Genomic DNA, 15549 nt, shown 5'->3' with positions numbered 1-15549 from the left:
CTCCTGCATGCCCGAGCAATATTTTTTTATACTCTTCCCTGGTCATTTGTCCAATCTTCCACTTCTTGTAAGCTTCTTTTTTGTGTTTAAGATCAGCAAGGATTTTACTGTTGAGCCAAGCTGGTCACCTGCCATATTTACTCTTCTTTCTACACATCGGGATGGTTTGTCCCTGTAACCTCAATAAGGATATTTTAAAATACAGCCAGCTCTCCTGGACGCCTTTCCCTCTCTTGTTATTCTCCCAGGGGATCCTGCCCATCAGTTCCCTGAGGGAGTCAAAGTCTGCTTTTCTGAAGTCCAGGGTCCATATTCTGCTGCTCTCCTTTCTTGCCTGTGTCAGGATCCTGAACTCAACCATCTCATGGTCACTGCTTCCCAGGTTCCCATCCACTTTTGCTTCCCCTACTAATTCTTCCTGGTTTGTGAGCAGCAGGTCAAGGTCTGCCCCTAGTTGGTTCCTCCAGCACTTGCACCAGGAAATTGTCCCCTACCCTTTCCAAAAACTTCCTGGATTGTCTGTGCACTGCTGTATTGCTCTCCCAGCAGATAGGGTGATTGAAGTCTCCCGTAAGAACCAGGGCCTGCGATCTAGTAACTTCCGTTAGTTGCCAGAAGAAAGCCTCATCCACCTCATCCCCCTGGTCTGGTGGTCTATAGCAGACTCCCACCACAACATCACCCTTGTTGCTCACGCTTCTAAACTTAATCCAGAGACACTCAGGTCTTTCTGCAGCTTCTTACCCGAGCTCTGAGCAGTCATACTGCTCCCTTACATACAGTGCAACTCCCCCACCTTTTCTGCCCTGCCTGTCCTTCCTGAACAGTTTATATCCATCCATGACAGTACTCCAGTCATGTGAGTTATCCCACCAAGTCTCTGTTATTCCAATCACATCATAATTCCTTGACTGTGCCAGGACTTCCAGTTCTCCCTGCTTGTTTCCCAGGCTTCTTGCATTTGTGTATAGGCACTTGAGATAACTTGCTGTTTGTCCTCCTTTCTTAGTATGAGGCAGGAACCCGCCCCTTTCGCGCTTTCTTGCTCTTGCTTCCTCCCAGTATCCCACATCCCCACTTACCTCAGGGCTTTGGTCTCCTTCCCCCGGTGAACCTAGGTTAAAGCCCTCCTCACTAGGTTAGCCAGCCTGCTTGCGAAGATGCTCTTCCCTCTCTTTGTTAGGTGGAGCCCATCTCTGCTAGCACTCCTCCTTCTTGGAACACCATCCCATGGTCAAAGAATCCAAAGTCTTCTCTCCGACACCACCTGCGTAGCCATTTGTTGACTTCCACGATTCGACGGTCTCTACCCAGGCCTTTTCCTTCCACGGGGAGGATGGATGAGAACACCACTTGCACCTCAAACTCCTTTATCCTTCTTCCCAGAGCCACGTAGTCTGCAGTGATCCGCTCAAGGTCATTCTTGGCAGTATCATTGGTGCCCACGTGGAGAAGCAGGAAGGGGTAGCAATCTGAGGGCTTGATGAGTCTCGGCAGTCTCTCTGTCACATCATGAATCCTAGCTCCTGGCAAACAGCAAACTTCTTGGTTTTCCTGGTCGGGGCGGCAGATAGATGACTCAGTCCCCCTGAGGAGAGAGTCCCCGACCACCACCACCCGCCTCCTCCTCTTGGGAGTGGTGGTCATGGAACCCCCATCCCTAGGACAGTGCATCTCATGCCTTCTAATCGGCGGAGTCTCTGCCGATGCGTTGCTCATGTCTATTCCACAATAGGTGTGCGTGCTCGCCATGTGCACCAGTGCCGGAAGTTTCCCCCACAGCAGTACCCATATGGGGGGAGCGCCCCCCGCAATTGCTGGAGTGGCACCTGCCTGGCGCGGTGTAAGGAGAGCTGCACACTACCCCCACCCTCAGTTCCTTCTTGCCAGACAACTCCGACAGAGGGGAAGGAGGGCGGGATGTGGAGTTGACATGAGCAACACATCTCGAAGAACACCAGTTATGAAAAAGGTAACTGTCTTTTCTTCTTCCAGTGATTGCTCACGTGTATTCCACAATAGGAAATTCCAAGCTATATCTGTTGGAGGTGGGTAGGAGTTCACAAGTTCCCAGGATGGAGGACAGCCCTGCCGAACCCAGCATCATCCCTGGTTTGGGAGACAATCGCATAGTGCGAGGTGAACATGTGAACTGAAAACCATGTGGCAGCCCTACAGATGTCCTGAATGGGGACATGGGCAATAAAGGAAGCCGACGAGGCCTGCGCTCGAGTCGAGTGTGCCCTCACAATGGGCAGTGGGGGGACACCTGCCAGCTCATAACAGGAACGGATGCACAAAGTGATCCCATTGGAAAGCCACTGAGCGGAAATCGGCTGGCCCCTCATGCGATCGGCCGAGGCGACGAACAGTTGTGAGGGCTTTCTGAACGGCTTGGTCCGCTCGAGGTAGAAACCCAGAGCCCGTCGCACATCGAGCGTGTGGAGACGGTGCTCCTCATCGGACATGTGGGGCTTGGGGCAGAGGACCGGTAGAAAAATGTCCTGACCCATGTTGGAAGCGGAGACCACCTTCGGGAGGAATGTGGGGTGTGGGCGGAGCTGGACCTTATCTTTATGAAAAACCATGTACGGCAGCTCAGAAGTTTGCAACCAGGACGGCCACCTTCCATGAGAGGTGAGACTAGGAGCACATGGCCACTGGTTCAAAAGGGGGCCCTGTGAGACAAGCCAAAACCAGTCCCCCTGCAGGACCGAGGGTCTAGAATATGGGGAAAGACAGTCCAACCCCTTGAGGAACCAGCCAGTCATAGCATGGGAAAATACCGTGTGCCCCTGCACTGGCAGATGGAAGGCCAATATGGCTGCCAGGTGCACCTTGACTGATGAAGGTGCCAGGCCCTGGGTTCTCAGGTGGAGGAGGTAGTCAAGAATAAGCTGGATAAGCTGAATAAGCTCCAATGATGGGGTCCTGTCCCTGAACGGAACCCCTTGGAGCATGTTGTTTGGGGTGGACCACCACCGTAGGGAGGTGATCACAGAGTCCGGCACGGTGAGAACCTTCTCCATCCTGTCTGTGGCCTGGGAGAACTTCGACGCCAACCAGAGTTGGAGGGGCCTCATCCTGAGTCTGGTGTGACAGACCACGTACGTGCACGCTGACATGTGACCCAAGAGCTGCAGGCAAACCCTGGCTGTTGTCACCAGGAACTTTGAAACCAAGTCAATGAGACCTTTCAGGGTCTCGAATCTGTCTGGCAGGAGAGAGGCTGTGGCTGACGCTGCGTCCAGGAGCGCCCTGATAAACTCTATGCGTTGGACCGGGACTAACGTGGATTTGGTGCTGTTTACCAACAGGCCCAAGGCAGTGCCTGTGGACAGTAGGAGCGCCACGTGATCCCTCACCTGTGACCGGGAGGTACCCTTGACCAGCCAATCATCCAGATATGGAAATATCTGGATCCCCCCTCCCCCCGCCATCTGGGTAGGCTGCTACCACCGTCATGCATTTTGTAAATACCCTGGGGGAAGTGGACAGACCAAACGGGAGGACCATGAATTGCTAGTGATTCTGTCCCACCATGAAACAGAGGAAGTGCCTGAGCCCCTCGAATATGTGGATGTGGAAGTATGTGTCCTATGGATCAAGGGCAGTGTACCAGTCCCCGGACTCCAGGGCGGGGATGATGGAGGCCAGGAAAACCATGTGGAACTTGAGTTTCACCATGTACTGGTTCAGACCTCACAGGTCCAGATGGCTCTGAGCTCCCCCTTTGGCCTTTGGGATAAGGAAGTATCAGGAGTAATACCCCTTGCCCATGAACTCCTTGGGCACCGCCTCTACCTCTCCTAGTCCTAGGAGCCGCCCCACCTCCTGCTCGAGCAGAGCTTCGTGCGAGGGATTCCCCCAAGAGGGACAGAATTGGGGGGATTTTGAGTGGGGAGGAAGTAAACTGGAGGGTTTAACCCCAGGAGATGGTGTTGAGGACCCATTGGTCCAAGGTTAGCTGTGACCATTCTGGGAGGAAAGCACACAACGGGTTGGAGAAGGGGAGCTTTATTGAGGGTGGATCCCTGATGAGGACTGGCAGGGTGCCCCCGAGTGGCCCGTCAAAAGCGCCTTTTCCCCGCCGGCTTGCCCTTAGAGGAGCCAGGCTGGGGGGCCGGCCGAGACTGCCTCTGAGGGCGTCTCTTATAGTCCCACTGTTTCTTGTGGGCAGTCTCATACTTCAGGAGGGCAGCCTGGGTGGGAGTCTGCTGCGACTTGAATTTAGGTTTTGCCAGAGCCGGTACATATAGGCCCAGAGTCTGGAGGGTTGTGTGGGAGTCTTTCATGCCGTGCAGCCTTGTATATGTCTCCTCCGCAAACAGGGCTTTCCCATCAAACAGGAAATCCTGCGTGGAGGACTGCGCCTCGCTGGAAAGCCCAGAGAGCAGGAGCCATGATGCCCATCTCATCGACACCACGGAGGCCATGGATTGTGCAGCCGTATCCACAGCATCCGAGGCTGCCTGCAGGAACGCCCGAGCGGCTGCTGCCCCCTCCTCCACTAGAACCTTGAACTCCTTTCTGTCGCACTCCTGGAGGGAGTCCTCAAACTTGGGCAGGGAGCCCCACCGATTGAATTCATACTGGCCCAGGAGAGCCTGATGATTTGCCACTCGCAACTGGAAGCTCTAGGATGAATAAATTTTCCTTCTGAAAGAGTCCAGTGTCCAAGAGTCTTTGTTCTTTGGGGTTGAGGCTGGTCGACCCTGCCATTTCCTGTGGTTGACCGACTCGACCACCGGGGAGTTGGACGCTGGGTGGGTATACAAGTACTCATGCCCTTTAGTGGGTACAAAGTACTTGCGTTCTGCCCTCTGAGAGATAGGGGCCAATGAGGCCGGTGTCTGCCACAGGGCATTTGAAATTTTAGCCACCCCTTCATGGAGAGGCAAGGCCACCCTGCCCGGTGCCGACGAGAACAGCACGTTAAACAGGGAGTCTGAGGGCTCCTCCATCTCCTCTGGCTGGAGGTGGAGGCTTGCTGCCACCCTCTTTAAGAGTTCTTCATGGGCCCTGAAGTCGTCCTGCGGGGAGGAGGGGAGCAGGGCTGCAATCGCTTCCTCCGGGCGGGGAGAAGAAGCCGGTGTGGTGCTCTGGGTATTGGCCGGCACCGGAGGGTCTGCCACCTGGTTGGACTCCAGGAACAGTGCCGAGGATGCACGTCCTACCGACTCCTTCCTTGGGGATCTGAAGAGGGAGGCCGATGGTGCTTCCAAAGCTCTGGCCACTGAGCGAGCCAGAGACCACAGTGCCCGCTGGTACCATTGGGCCAGCCACGACGCTCGGTGCCACTGCACCTGCTGCAGCCAGGGCCGGCTCTCGGCACCAGCAAAAGAAGCAGGTGCTTGGAGCAGCACATTTCTAGGGGCATCATTCCGGCGCCAGCCACGCCGCCCCTAGAAATGTGCCCCTGCCGCCCCAGCTCACCTCCGCTCTGCCTCTGCCTGCTCCCCGAGCGCGCCACCACTGCTCCGCTTCTCCCCCCTCCCTCCCAGGCTTGCTGCACGCCAAACAGCTGTTTCGTGCGGCAAGCCTGGGAGGGAGGGGGGAGAAGCCAAGTGGCGACGCGCTTGGGGGAGGCGGCGGTGGTGGAGCGGAAGTGAGCTGGGGCAGGGAGCGGTTCCTCAAACCCCCCCCCACATTACTTCCTGCACCCCCCCCCCCACCCTTGCTCACCTCCGCTCTGCCTGCTCCCCTGAACGCTCTGCCTCTCCCTCGCCTGAGAGGGACGGGGGAGAAGCGGAGCGGCGGCTTGTTCAGGGGAGCAGGCGGAGCGGAGGTGAGCTAGGGTGGGGGGGTGCGGGGGTGGGGGAGCTGCAGGAAGCCATGGGGGGGGGGGAAATGTGGCACGCCCGGGGGAGGAGGCAGGGCCAGGTATTTGGGGATGGGGCGGAGATGGGGGCTGAGGGCCACAAAAAAAAAGTGGAGGTGGCCAAAAATTTTTTTGCTTGGGGTGGCAAAAATCCTAGAGCCGGCCCTGGCTGCAGCACTGGCAGGGCCAGCTGTTCGACTTGGCTGGCCTGGCCCATCGAAGGACCGCTACGAATGGAGGCCAGGCTGGCATACAATCTGCTGCTGCCTCTGGACGAGGAGGAGCAGCAGTGCTGGGATCGACGTCGGCCATGGGACCGCGATCTCGAAGTGGAGGACCAGTACCGACGGTAGCAGCTGCTCCACGAACAGCCTTGACGGGCAGACCCACGACAGCGAGATGCTGGTGATTGACACCCAGGGCTGCAATGTTTTGGCGGAGACTTGGAGCGAGAGGCCGAGCAGGAATGGCTTGCCGACGACCATGCTGTGAGCGGCCGCGGTCCCCCCTCCGAGACAAGGACCGTTGGCAGTGCCTGCTGCGGTCCCATCGATAATTGTTCCTTGAGGACGAGCGGTGCCAAGAGTCCCGGCCGGACAGAACCCAGCCAGACAGTCTGGTCAGTATTGAGGGCGATCCACATGGACTCTGCGCCGAGCGGTCGCTGGGCGGTGAACGGCGTCAGGAACATTCCCAAGACCGAGACCGAGCCAGAGGCAACTGTGGAGATCCCGGCAGCGGCTTGCCTCTGGAGCATGGGGCCAACATCGGCGGTGCTCCTGGCACCGACATGGACATAACATCCTGGGCCGCCTGGAGGGCTTCAGACGTGGAAGGCATCCAGACATCCAGAGAGGCCTGTTCCAAAGGGGTCAGGCTACTCCACTCAATGTGACTCAGAGGTCTGGGGCCCGGTGGGGAGCGAGGACTGCCAGACATGGGCCTAGCCTCTGTCCCAGATTTCCCTCGGTGCCGCTGCGAAGAGGGAACCTTCCTGGCCCTCTTGGCATGCCCCGTGAACGCGGAGCGGTGCTGACTGGTCGATGGCACTGGAGGGTCACCGCGTACTGATGCCATGGTGCTGGGTACTGGTTCAGAGCGCCGTGCCGGAGTCGGGATCAGCGCTGACTCCATCAGGATGGCTTGGAGCCTAATGTCCCTTTCACTTTTGGTCCAAGGCTTAAAGGAATTGCACCTTTCGTTGTTAAGAGTTTCTCCCAAACAGCACAAACAGTCTGCATGCGGGTCACTACAAGAGTCGCATAACTTAAACCCTGGGGCCCAGGGCATGCCCCAGCCTGGGCTTGCTGACTAGCTAAAGAGCTAACTAACTACAGGTACTAACACTGAAGGAACGAACCGTTCTGGGGACAAGCTACAGCAAAGCTGGAGCAGAGCAGTTCTGACGCACCTTCACTGGCAGTAAGAAGGAACTGAGGGTGGGGGGAGCACGCAGCTCCCCTTATACCACGGCAGGCAGGCGCCACTTCAGGGATCACGGGCGGGGCGCTCCCCCCGTATGGGTACAGCTAGGGGAAAAACTTCTGGCACCGATGCACATGGCGAGCATGCACACCTATTGTGGAATACACATGAGCAATCACTTGAAGAAAAATAAGCAGCACTCTCATTTGCCAGGGGGTATTTCGTGCTGCTTTTTGCGGCGCTCAGCAATTCCCGACCTTGTTGAAAAGAGATGAAAAAAGAAGGGATGTCCCTTGTAATAAGGGACTGTTGGGAACCCTACCTGGCAGTGAGTGAGATGAATCCCTCTGTGACAGTGCCGTGTTTCTAGGTCTCTTTCTTTGGTACGACCTTTTGCACAGGTGGATTAAAATCTCTCTCTGTTTCTCTGCTTCCCTGGGCAGATTTCTTCCCAGACTATGGCCCCATCCTAGACAAACTCTCATTCCTCCCAGCCCAACCCCTTCAGCTTCTCTGGATGGAATCTGTCTTCCAGCCCTCCAGGCAGTGGACTCTTGTTTTCCGCCCACTCCTGAGTCCTTGATCTTTCTGCCAAATGAGGAAGCCCAACCCAGCAAGTAGCTATCTGGCACCATTCAGCTGTCAGTCTGTATCACTGTGTATTGCTCTGTCTCTTACTGACTGCAGGCTGTGGTACAAGACCCCAGAGATCCTGTGTTACTTCACCTCTGCTCTCTGGAGGTAGAAGCACTGCCTTTCAGCTGCTGCAGATAGCAATCTGGGAGGTGGTGGGTTCTGAGTCGGAGACAAGGGACTTTGGGGCTTGCTTTCGGCCAGTCCTGCTTCAGGATCTATTGTACGGTTAATTGCAGGGCGCAAGCCTAAAGCAAAGCTCCATGCCTACTTTCCTGGCTCAGGCTGCTGCTACTGCCATTGCTCTAAAGCAGGGGTGTCAAACATACAGTCCACTCACTAGACCTGGCCTACATGATGTATTTATGGGGGTCACATGACAGAGAGAAATAGAAGAAGGAGGATGGGATGAAAGAGAAATGAAGGACAGGAACAGGACTCTCCCACTGACCAGTGAATGGGATAATGAGGCACTGAACAAATAATATCCAGACCTTAAATCACTATACATAGGCTGCATTCTCCTTTTGATCTCTGTGCAAACCTCCTGGCATCTGTGGGCACTCCCTGTGCATTGTGGGGGGCATTGGATGGGCAGGGATTGTGTCCCGAGCCTCTGTTTGCCAGAAGCTGGGAACGGGCGACAGGGGATGGATCACTGGATGATCCCCTGTTCTGTTCATTCCCTCTGGGGCACCTGGCACGGGCCACTGTCAGAAGACAGAATACTGGGCTAGACGGACCTTTAGGTCTGACCCAGTCTGGCCATTCTTATGTCTTATATAGTCCTGAATTTATACCCCAGGCCACCGCCTGCTGTTCCACACACAATTCAGCCCTTTCTCCAAAGGAGTTTGACATCCCTGCTCCCTCAGTGTCGGTGAGGCAAACTGGGCTGGAGACAAAAGCCCCCAAGCAGATGTTCCCTGTTAACTGAGAGCTGCATATATAAATCAGCACTGGGAAGGTCCACATGGGTAGGAGGCTGCCCAAGCTAGAAAGAGTGAACATAGAACGCTCTCTGAAACCTAGCGCAGCTGAGATACTGATCCAGCTCTTTCAAGTCCAAGATATGCTGGTCCTGCCTGTTCTCTTGGGGGGACTGAAATAAATAAGTGCTGGACAATTTCCCCGTGGAGAGTCACTGCCATGGCTTGAATAGCTTTTAAATGCTGCACAATATTAATGATTCCTTTTCTCTCCCTTTATTAATTGAAAAAGAGTAACGGGGGAGCCCCAGGAGCTCTCTGAATGTCTCTGGGGAGGTGGTCAAGGACTTGAGCTAAAAAGCCTCCACCACTCTAGAAATGCAGCAGATCCGACCTCTAGGACTGTTATGGCAGTAGCACCTAGAGGCCCCAACCAGACTCAGAGGCCCCTGGTTCTAGATGCTGTACACACAGGGTTCTCCTCCTACTATTGAAATACATGAGACAACCCAGCAGCAGTGCTAGCCCACTGGGGGCCTTAAGCAGGAATATTTTTGGAGGCTCCCCCAAATACTAAAACAGGCAAGTTCTTATGAAAGGAAGCGAATAGGGGAGACTCCCTGAGCTGCTCAGGCCCTAAGCAATTGCTTAGTCTGCTTATGCCTACCGCCAGCTCTGAGACAAACCCAGGAAGTATTATTAGCCTCATTTTTAGACATGGTGAGCTGAGGCTCAGAGACGTGCCCCCAAGGTCACACAGGGAGTCTGTGGCCAAGACAGCAGTTGGACCCAGCTCTTTGGAGTGGTACCTGAGTGCCCCAGCCACTGATTCTTCCCTTTCTCTCCTCCAACAATCTAGAAAAGTAGATGGTCCAAAGGCCTCTCAGAAAGGGCAGGCCAGATTACCTCAGCCCTCCCTCAGAACGAGCTGGCAGTAATGGAATAGTTACTCGGAGTACACACCTTCCTAGCCGATGAAAGGAGGAAACATGAACGTTAAATTTAAGTCAGTTATGAGAAGCGGATGAGGATCTACGTTTCTCCTGAGTGCCGAGTCTGCTTGCTGTGTTCTTGGCTGGGTACACAAGGGCCTGGTGTAAGATTGCCCCAAACTGGTCTGCAGCCAGCCACATACAGCTAAGCCACAATTTAGCAGAGTTCCCTCATGACCAGGGTAATATACACAGCTCTGTGAGACTGAGAGCAGCCATATTACAGGCTGAGGGTCGTGAGCCAGCTTATGGTGTTCCCAGCTGTGTCCGCAGACTGCATGGATCTAGCCCTGCTTTACACTTACGAATTAAACCGAGCCAGCTATGTTGCTCTGGGCCGTGAAAAATATGGAATCCTGTGTGCCGTAGTTAGGTCAAACTAACCCACAGCACTGATGCGGTTAGGTGAAAGGAAGGATTCTTCCATCAACATAATCCACCTCTCTGAGAGGGGAGCTAACTACACCGACGGAAGAACCCATTCTGTCCAAGTAGGAAGCATCTACACTACCGCTGCACTGCCGTAGCATCAACATGCCCCTAGAGGCCACTGTGGATGGGAAAGGACAGAGCAGCCCTAAAGGCACTTAACCTGTGTGAAAGGCAAGGAGAGATGGAGGCAGGCAGGAGTCTGCCATCTTCCCAACCCTTCCCGCTGCAACTATGGCAACAGCGAACAGCATTCTAAGTGTCAGGAGTCTCATTAACACTGAATCCAGGGGATCCTGGCAAAGAGCCTAGAATGGTGCATTGGCTGTAAAACTTAAAGAGGGAACAATGTCCTTGATAAGGGACGCTGCCCTAAATGCAGCAGGGAAGGGGAATTTGTGCAAACTAGCGGTGGCTGCTCAGAGGTTCTTTGCAAGGTCTTATAGCCGCAGGGGAGGTTGTAGAGCTGGGCAGAAGTGTTGGACAGGGCCAATTTTAGTAGGAAACGGTGTTCAGGTGTCACAAACACATTGACTGGTAGGAGAAAGGGAAGGCTCCCATGGGAAATAAAGCTGGAGGGGTTCCCTGTAAGCATCTTGGCAATACGCTTGAAGAGGGAGCAGCAGGCTTGCGTGAAGACAGTTAAGGGAAATGCTGCATGAGGTGGTCAGAGCTGCAGGAAGAGGTCAGGGTAAAAATAACCTTCTTAGCCAGTGCAGCTGGGTTGCCTATCTTCGGAGGAGATGGAAGATTTGAAGGTTCCACTTGTAATCTTGGTATTAAAGAAAGTCTGGTTAAAATTAGTGTCTTTTAACATCCTTCTCTCTTCTTACCACTGACACAGACATTTCCCTGCCTCTTTATGTTTTTTTTCCCTGCCTCTTTTTTGTTTTCTTGCATTTCATTGAGTTTGACCCAATGAAAACGGACTCTGGCCCTCAATGGAATTTTGGTCTCCTACCTGCCTATTCAGCCTCTGGGAGGGTTCCAGGCTGGAAGCCACTGTGTCTGCAGCGAGCTAGGCTTGTTGGATTAAAGCTTCTATTCCTGAGACCTAGTGGGCTGAGGCAGCTCCATGTCCTCTCAAAATCAGGTTCTCTGGCAAAAGAACTGGGCAGAGAGGGGAGAAGGATCAGAATTTGGAGGAAGTGTCAGTATGTGTCTCCCCTCTGCTCTTCCCTGCACTCATTCACCTGCTGTTGCAGGCTCAAACAGATGTCATTTCATTGCTCATTTAGACATACACGCAATTTTTATTCACTCCCAAATAACTGCAGTGAAGATCAAATCTAGGAGTAATTAAATCCCTCTCGGTTCTAGGGTGGATGATTTAAAAGAAACGACAACAACTCTGCCTGATAGGACATACATCTCTCAGTTTCATGCCCTCTAGAACCCATCATAAATTTAGCTGAGTCACATAAATTCTGCATATGTCTACTTGCAGCAGGGTCTCAAAGAAAGAAAAAAATTATCTACATTTGGATTTCAAAGGGGTGCTGCAGGTAGAGGACTTCAGTTTGCTAGTTGCCAGTTTGATATCCTCTCTCCTGCCCCAATTCCTTTCAGAATTCCACCCCTGCTCCCAGACAAAAGAGAAAAAAAAGGTCAATAAAAATGAAGAATGCAGCTCTAATACATGAGCGTCTTCATTAGTCACAAAGAATTACCGGCATCACAGAAGCATTAGAATCTGAGTGCACAGTTTTGGGGAAACAGTAAAACAAAGAAAAAAGAATCAGACAGAAAATGTAAAGCAATTCATCCACATGGGAACGGAGAAAAGAGTGGTCTGTCTCCGATGGTAACTCTTTGGGTTAAGCGAAGCAAAAGCGAAGTTTCTGAGCTCTGTTACACAGGGCAGCCAGCCCTGTTTTTTCACTTTGGTTAAGGAATCCTACAACTAATTTTTAAGTAGGACTGGTAACTCCCTATTCTTATTTAATAATTGTTTAAATTCTTGGGAGCCTCTAATAGGTACTAAAAGTGTCAAGTATTTTAGTTTACTAAATGAAATGAAAGGGAAATATTTTTGTGCTACACCAAAATAATCTTTAAGAGTCTAAAGGTTCCTAGAAGTGAGGCAACAATGAGCATCTTCAGTGTATGCAAGTATGGCTTGAAGGTAACTCTCAGAAGTAACAGTTGTGTATCTAAATGTTACAGTAGATAAGCAAAGAAAAATAATCAGAGTAACAGCCAGTTTAATTTATTTAAGAATTTTTACAAAAAAGAAAATTTTTACAAAATTACAAAATTCATAACGTTCCACAGTTTGTCATTTTGACTTGAGTATAAAACCTGCTAATTCATGCAGCCATTAAAATTTTACTGCACGACACCCCAAAATCTTCTGCCACCTTGACTCGAAACTGTTGGTGCTTATGTATACTTGGTATTATTGCTAACACAGGAAAGGCAGGGAGATGTAGTGCAGTACCGTACCAGCATAAGTTGAAGTCTTTAATGGAGTCAGAAAATCCAAATTAGGGTTAGCCATATATATATATATAAACATACAATTCACTTTCATTTTAAGCGTCTTTGGAATCCATCATGTACTGTTAAGATGTACAGGGAGAGAACATCAATAGTGAAGTTCTACCTATACAAGCAACATCTTTTGCTCAGAGGTATTCATATGGCAAAAGTTATTTCAGGGCAAAAATCCACAGGATTCGATCGGAGGAACACTCACCTAAAATAAAACGCAGTAGTTTGTGGGATTCTATATAAATTGCTAATGGGTCTGATGACTTTACATACAGCAATACTGTGATGGGCTTATCATGAACATGCTATTTTATTAGAGTGATCTTCTCCAACTGGGTTTGTGGAGATTGTTTTTACAAACAAAACATTAGTAGTAAAAACTCTTTATCCTTTCCAGTGCAAATGTCAAATATAGCAAGAGACTGGTCCCAGACAGGTAACTCAGCCCATTAAAGTTTGCTTAAAGTTAAAACTGAAACTTGACATTCAGAACCTCAGATCAGAAGTGGATTTAGTTATTAGAAAATACAATTTAAAGCAAACTGATATGAGGATTTAAATGAGTCTTAACCCCACTATCAATTAAACTTAAAAAAACCCCATGGTTCTAGATTTGGTCAGGAATGACAATCTGGCTGTAAGTGCAGCTACCACTATTTCTATTTTATCTTCACCCCAGGAAAGGGTCTCTTTCTCTTTGAAAATGACCACTGATTTTTAAGAGTATATTATACAATATTATGAAACGATGCTGTAGTAGACCTGGACGACACGGTAGCTCCTGAACAGGTTGTAACAGTTTAGGCTTGCCCAGGACCTATCTATACTCCTGAAACATCCTCTATCTTAGGGATTTTGTGGACTGTCATATGATTTGAAGATCAGAGTCAATATTAAACTTTTGGGTTATGCAGGTCAAACTAGAAAACAATGGACCCTCTGACATTAAAAATCCACAAGACCACAATACTACTACAAGACCAAAGTGTGTTTTAAGAGCATCTGTCACTACTGGTCATAACCATGTGCTGCAAGCCAGGAGCATTTCAGGCATTTCTTTCCTTTTTTAAAACAGAAAAGCAGGTAGTGTTCAATTTCAGTGGGTCTCATAATTAGCAAGTTATGCTATCAGTTGCACTCTGGATTTACTTTTACACTCTATTCTTTGGCACCAGAGATGAACCTGGTTTACCTCCAGATGCATTCATATGGGTAGTTGCTTTTTCAGTCTCTGGCATGAGGTTGTTCTGAGGACTCATACTGTAGCTGGTGCTTCACTGGAGAAATGGTTTAAATATTTCCTAAGGCTCAGAGTTTCTTAGTGAAGCATCCAACAGTAATAGAATTAGCACAGAGATTAATTTTGTCTCATGTGCAGTGAGATTCTTCCTTTGATGATATTCCAGTCTGTGGAATATACAGTTCAGTAACAAGGGTGCTCAATAAATCCTTCTCAAAGATAAGAGGTGATGGGGAGCAGTGCCTTTAGGTTTGGATGGCCTCTAGTTTAACAGCTGAGTAAGGCACAAACTAAAAAAATTACTTTAATTTTATTCATTTCTTTTCCAATCCCACACTGCCTTGGAATTACCTATGAAACAAAACTTCCCCCACCACCCATAATAATGGGGTTTTAAAAATTACACCAGAATTTAAGTAACTTCCACAGGTATATGGGTGGTCTCCCTGTGACGAAAGTTTAATGGTTTCCCCATGAGTTCTGACCTAAATTTAAATGTGGATCATTTGCATTTGCCACTTGCTCTGCAGGCACTTAATTTCTGATTAATTCTCAGTCTGCACTTCCTGTTCATGAATCAATGCATTAAAATAAAGCTTAAGTTCCTCTCTAGGAGGACACAATTGCAGCAGCATCTTCTCCCTTCAACTTACCCACCTTTGTAGAGCACTTTGAAGAGCCAGATCCATGGTAAGTATTGATCACCATAACTTTGTGCTTTAGGACTGAGGACAATGCTGTTGTTTAGGTCACCAGCTGTATCTGTAGAGCTTGTGCTTGCAATCATGTCCCAGTTGTAGGAGTTCACAGTGCACTGGTTGGAGATATTCTCTTCCCACCCTACACTAAGATGAATTTACTTAGCAGTGTATGCTAGAGCATCAAGTATGCACTGAAAAGGCTAAGGAGACTGATATCAAAAGGTATGAGCATAAGCTGAATCAAAATTCAAACTATTGCTTCCCTCTGATACAAGCAATAAAAACCAAGTGGTACTAATCAAAGGACATCATCAGGAATCCGTTTCTTTCAAGACAATGCATTGCACACTAAAAATATGGAATTAAAAATACATAATACACTTTGAAAAAATTATAGAAGACAAGACAATTGATAGTTGTGAAAACACGACTGTGAAATAGAATTATCTAGTGTATGATACCCGTGGAACATTTTGTATATATTTTAATGTACACACAAATGCCGTGTGTGGCAAGTAAAGAAAATGGGAATAAAACTCTTGGGACATCTGAAAGGGAAAAAGACTAAGAACAAGATCACTCGAGTAGCTTTACAGGAGATATTTACATTAATGAACTCAGTTGTCTTTCAGATCTCTATATACACGTTCTGTCTACATATGTACATAACATACTATGGGATTTAAGCAAGATTTATCCCAATAGTAAAAGCAAAATTCCAGAACAACTCATTTCACAAAATGTTTACAGGTTGCAGAATTTTTTTTATTTATATAAAACAGTTCAAGACATTGACTAAACAACTGGCATCTTTGGAGGACTTCAACTCCATCTTATGTAGAGTCGGGTATGTTGCTGCTAGAGCAGGGGTCTCAAACTCAATTTA

At 49.8% G+C, this 15549-nt stretch overlaps 1 protein-coding gene across 1 annotated transcript in view; it reads right to left on the bottom strand.

Annotated features, from left to right (window-relative positions):
- Positions 1–7742, bottom strand: part of CDK2AP1 (cyclin dependent kinase 2 associated protein 1) — a 34382-nt gene extending 26640 nt beyond the window's left edge. Inside the window, exon 1 of the mRNA XM_084649620.1 lies at positions 7569–7742. Coding sequence (XP_084505746.1) covers positions 7569–7731 — 163 coding nt within the window. The 5' untranslated portion in view covers positions 7732–7742. The remainder of the gene's footprint in view (positions 1–7568) is intronic.
- Positions 7743–15549: the final 7807 nt, after the last annotated feature.

Source organism: Lepidochelys olivacea (assembly GCF_965140295.1).
Source record: "Lepidochelys olivacea isolate rLepOli2 genome assembly, chromosome: 15".
NCBI lineage: Eukaryota > Metazoa > Chordata > Testudines > Cheloniidae > Lepidochelys > Lepidochelys olivacea.
The sequence above is the reverse complement of the archived record's forward strand: the minus strand, read 5'-3'. Positions and strand labels throughout refer to the sequence as shown.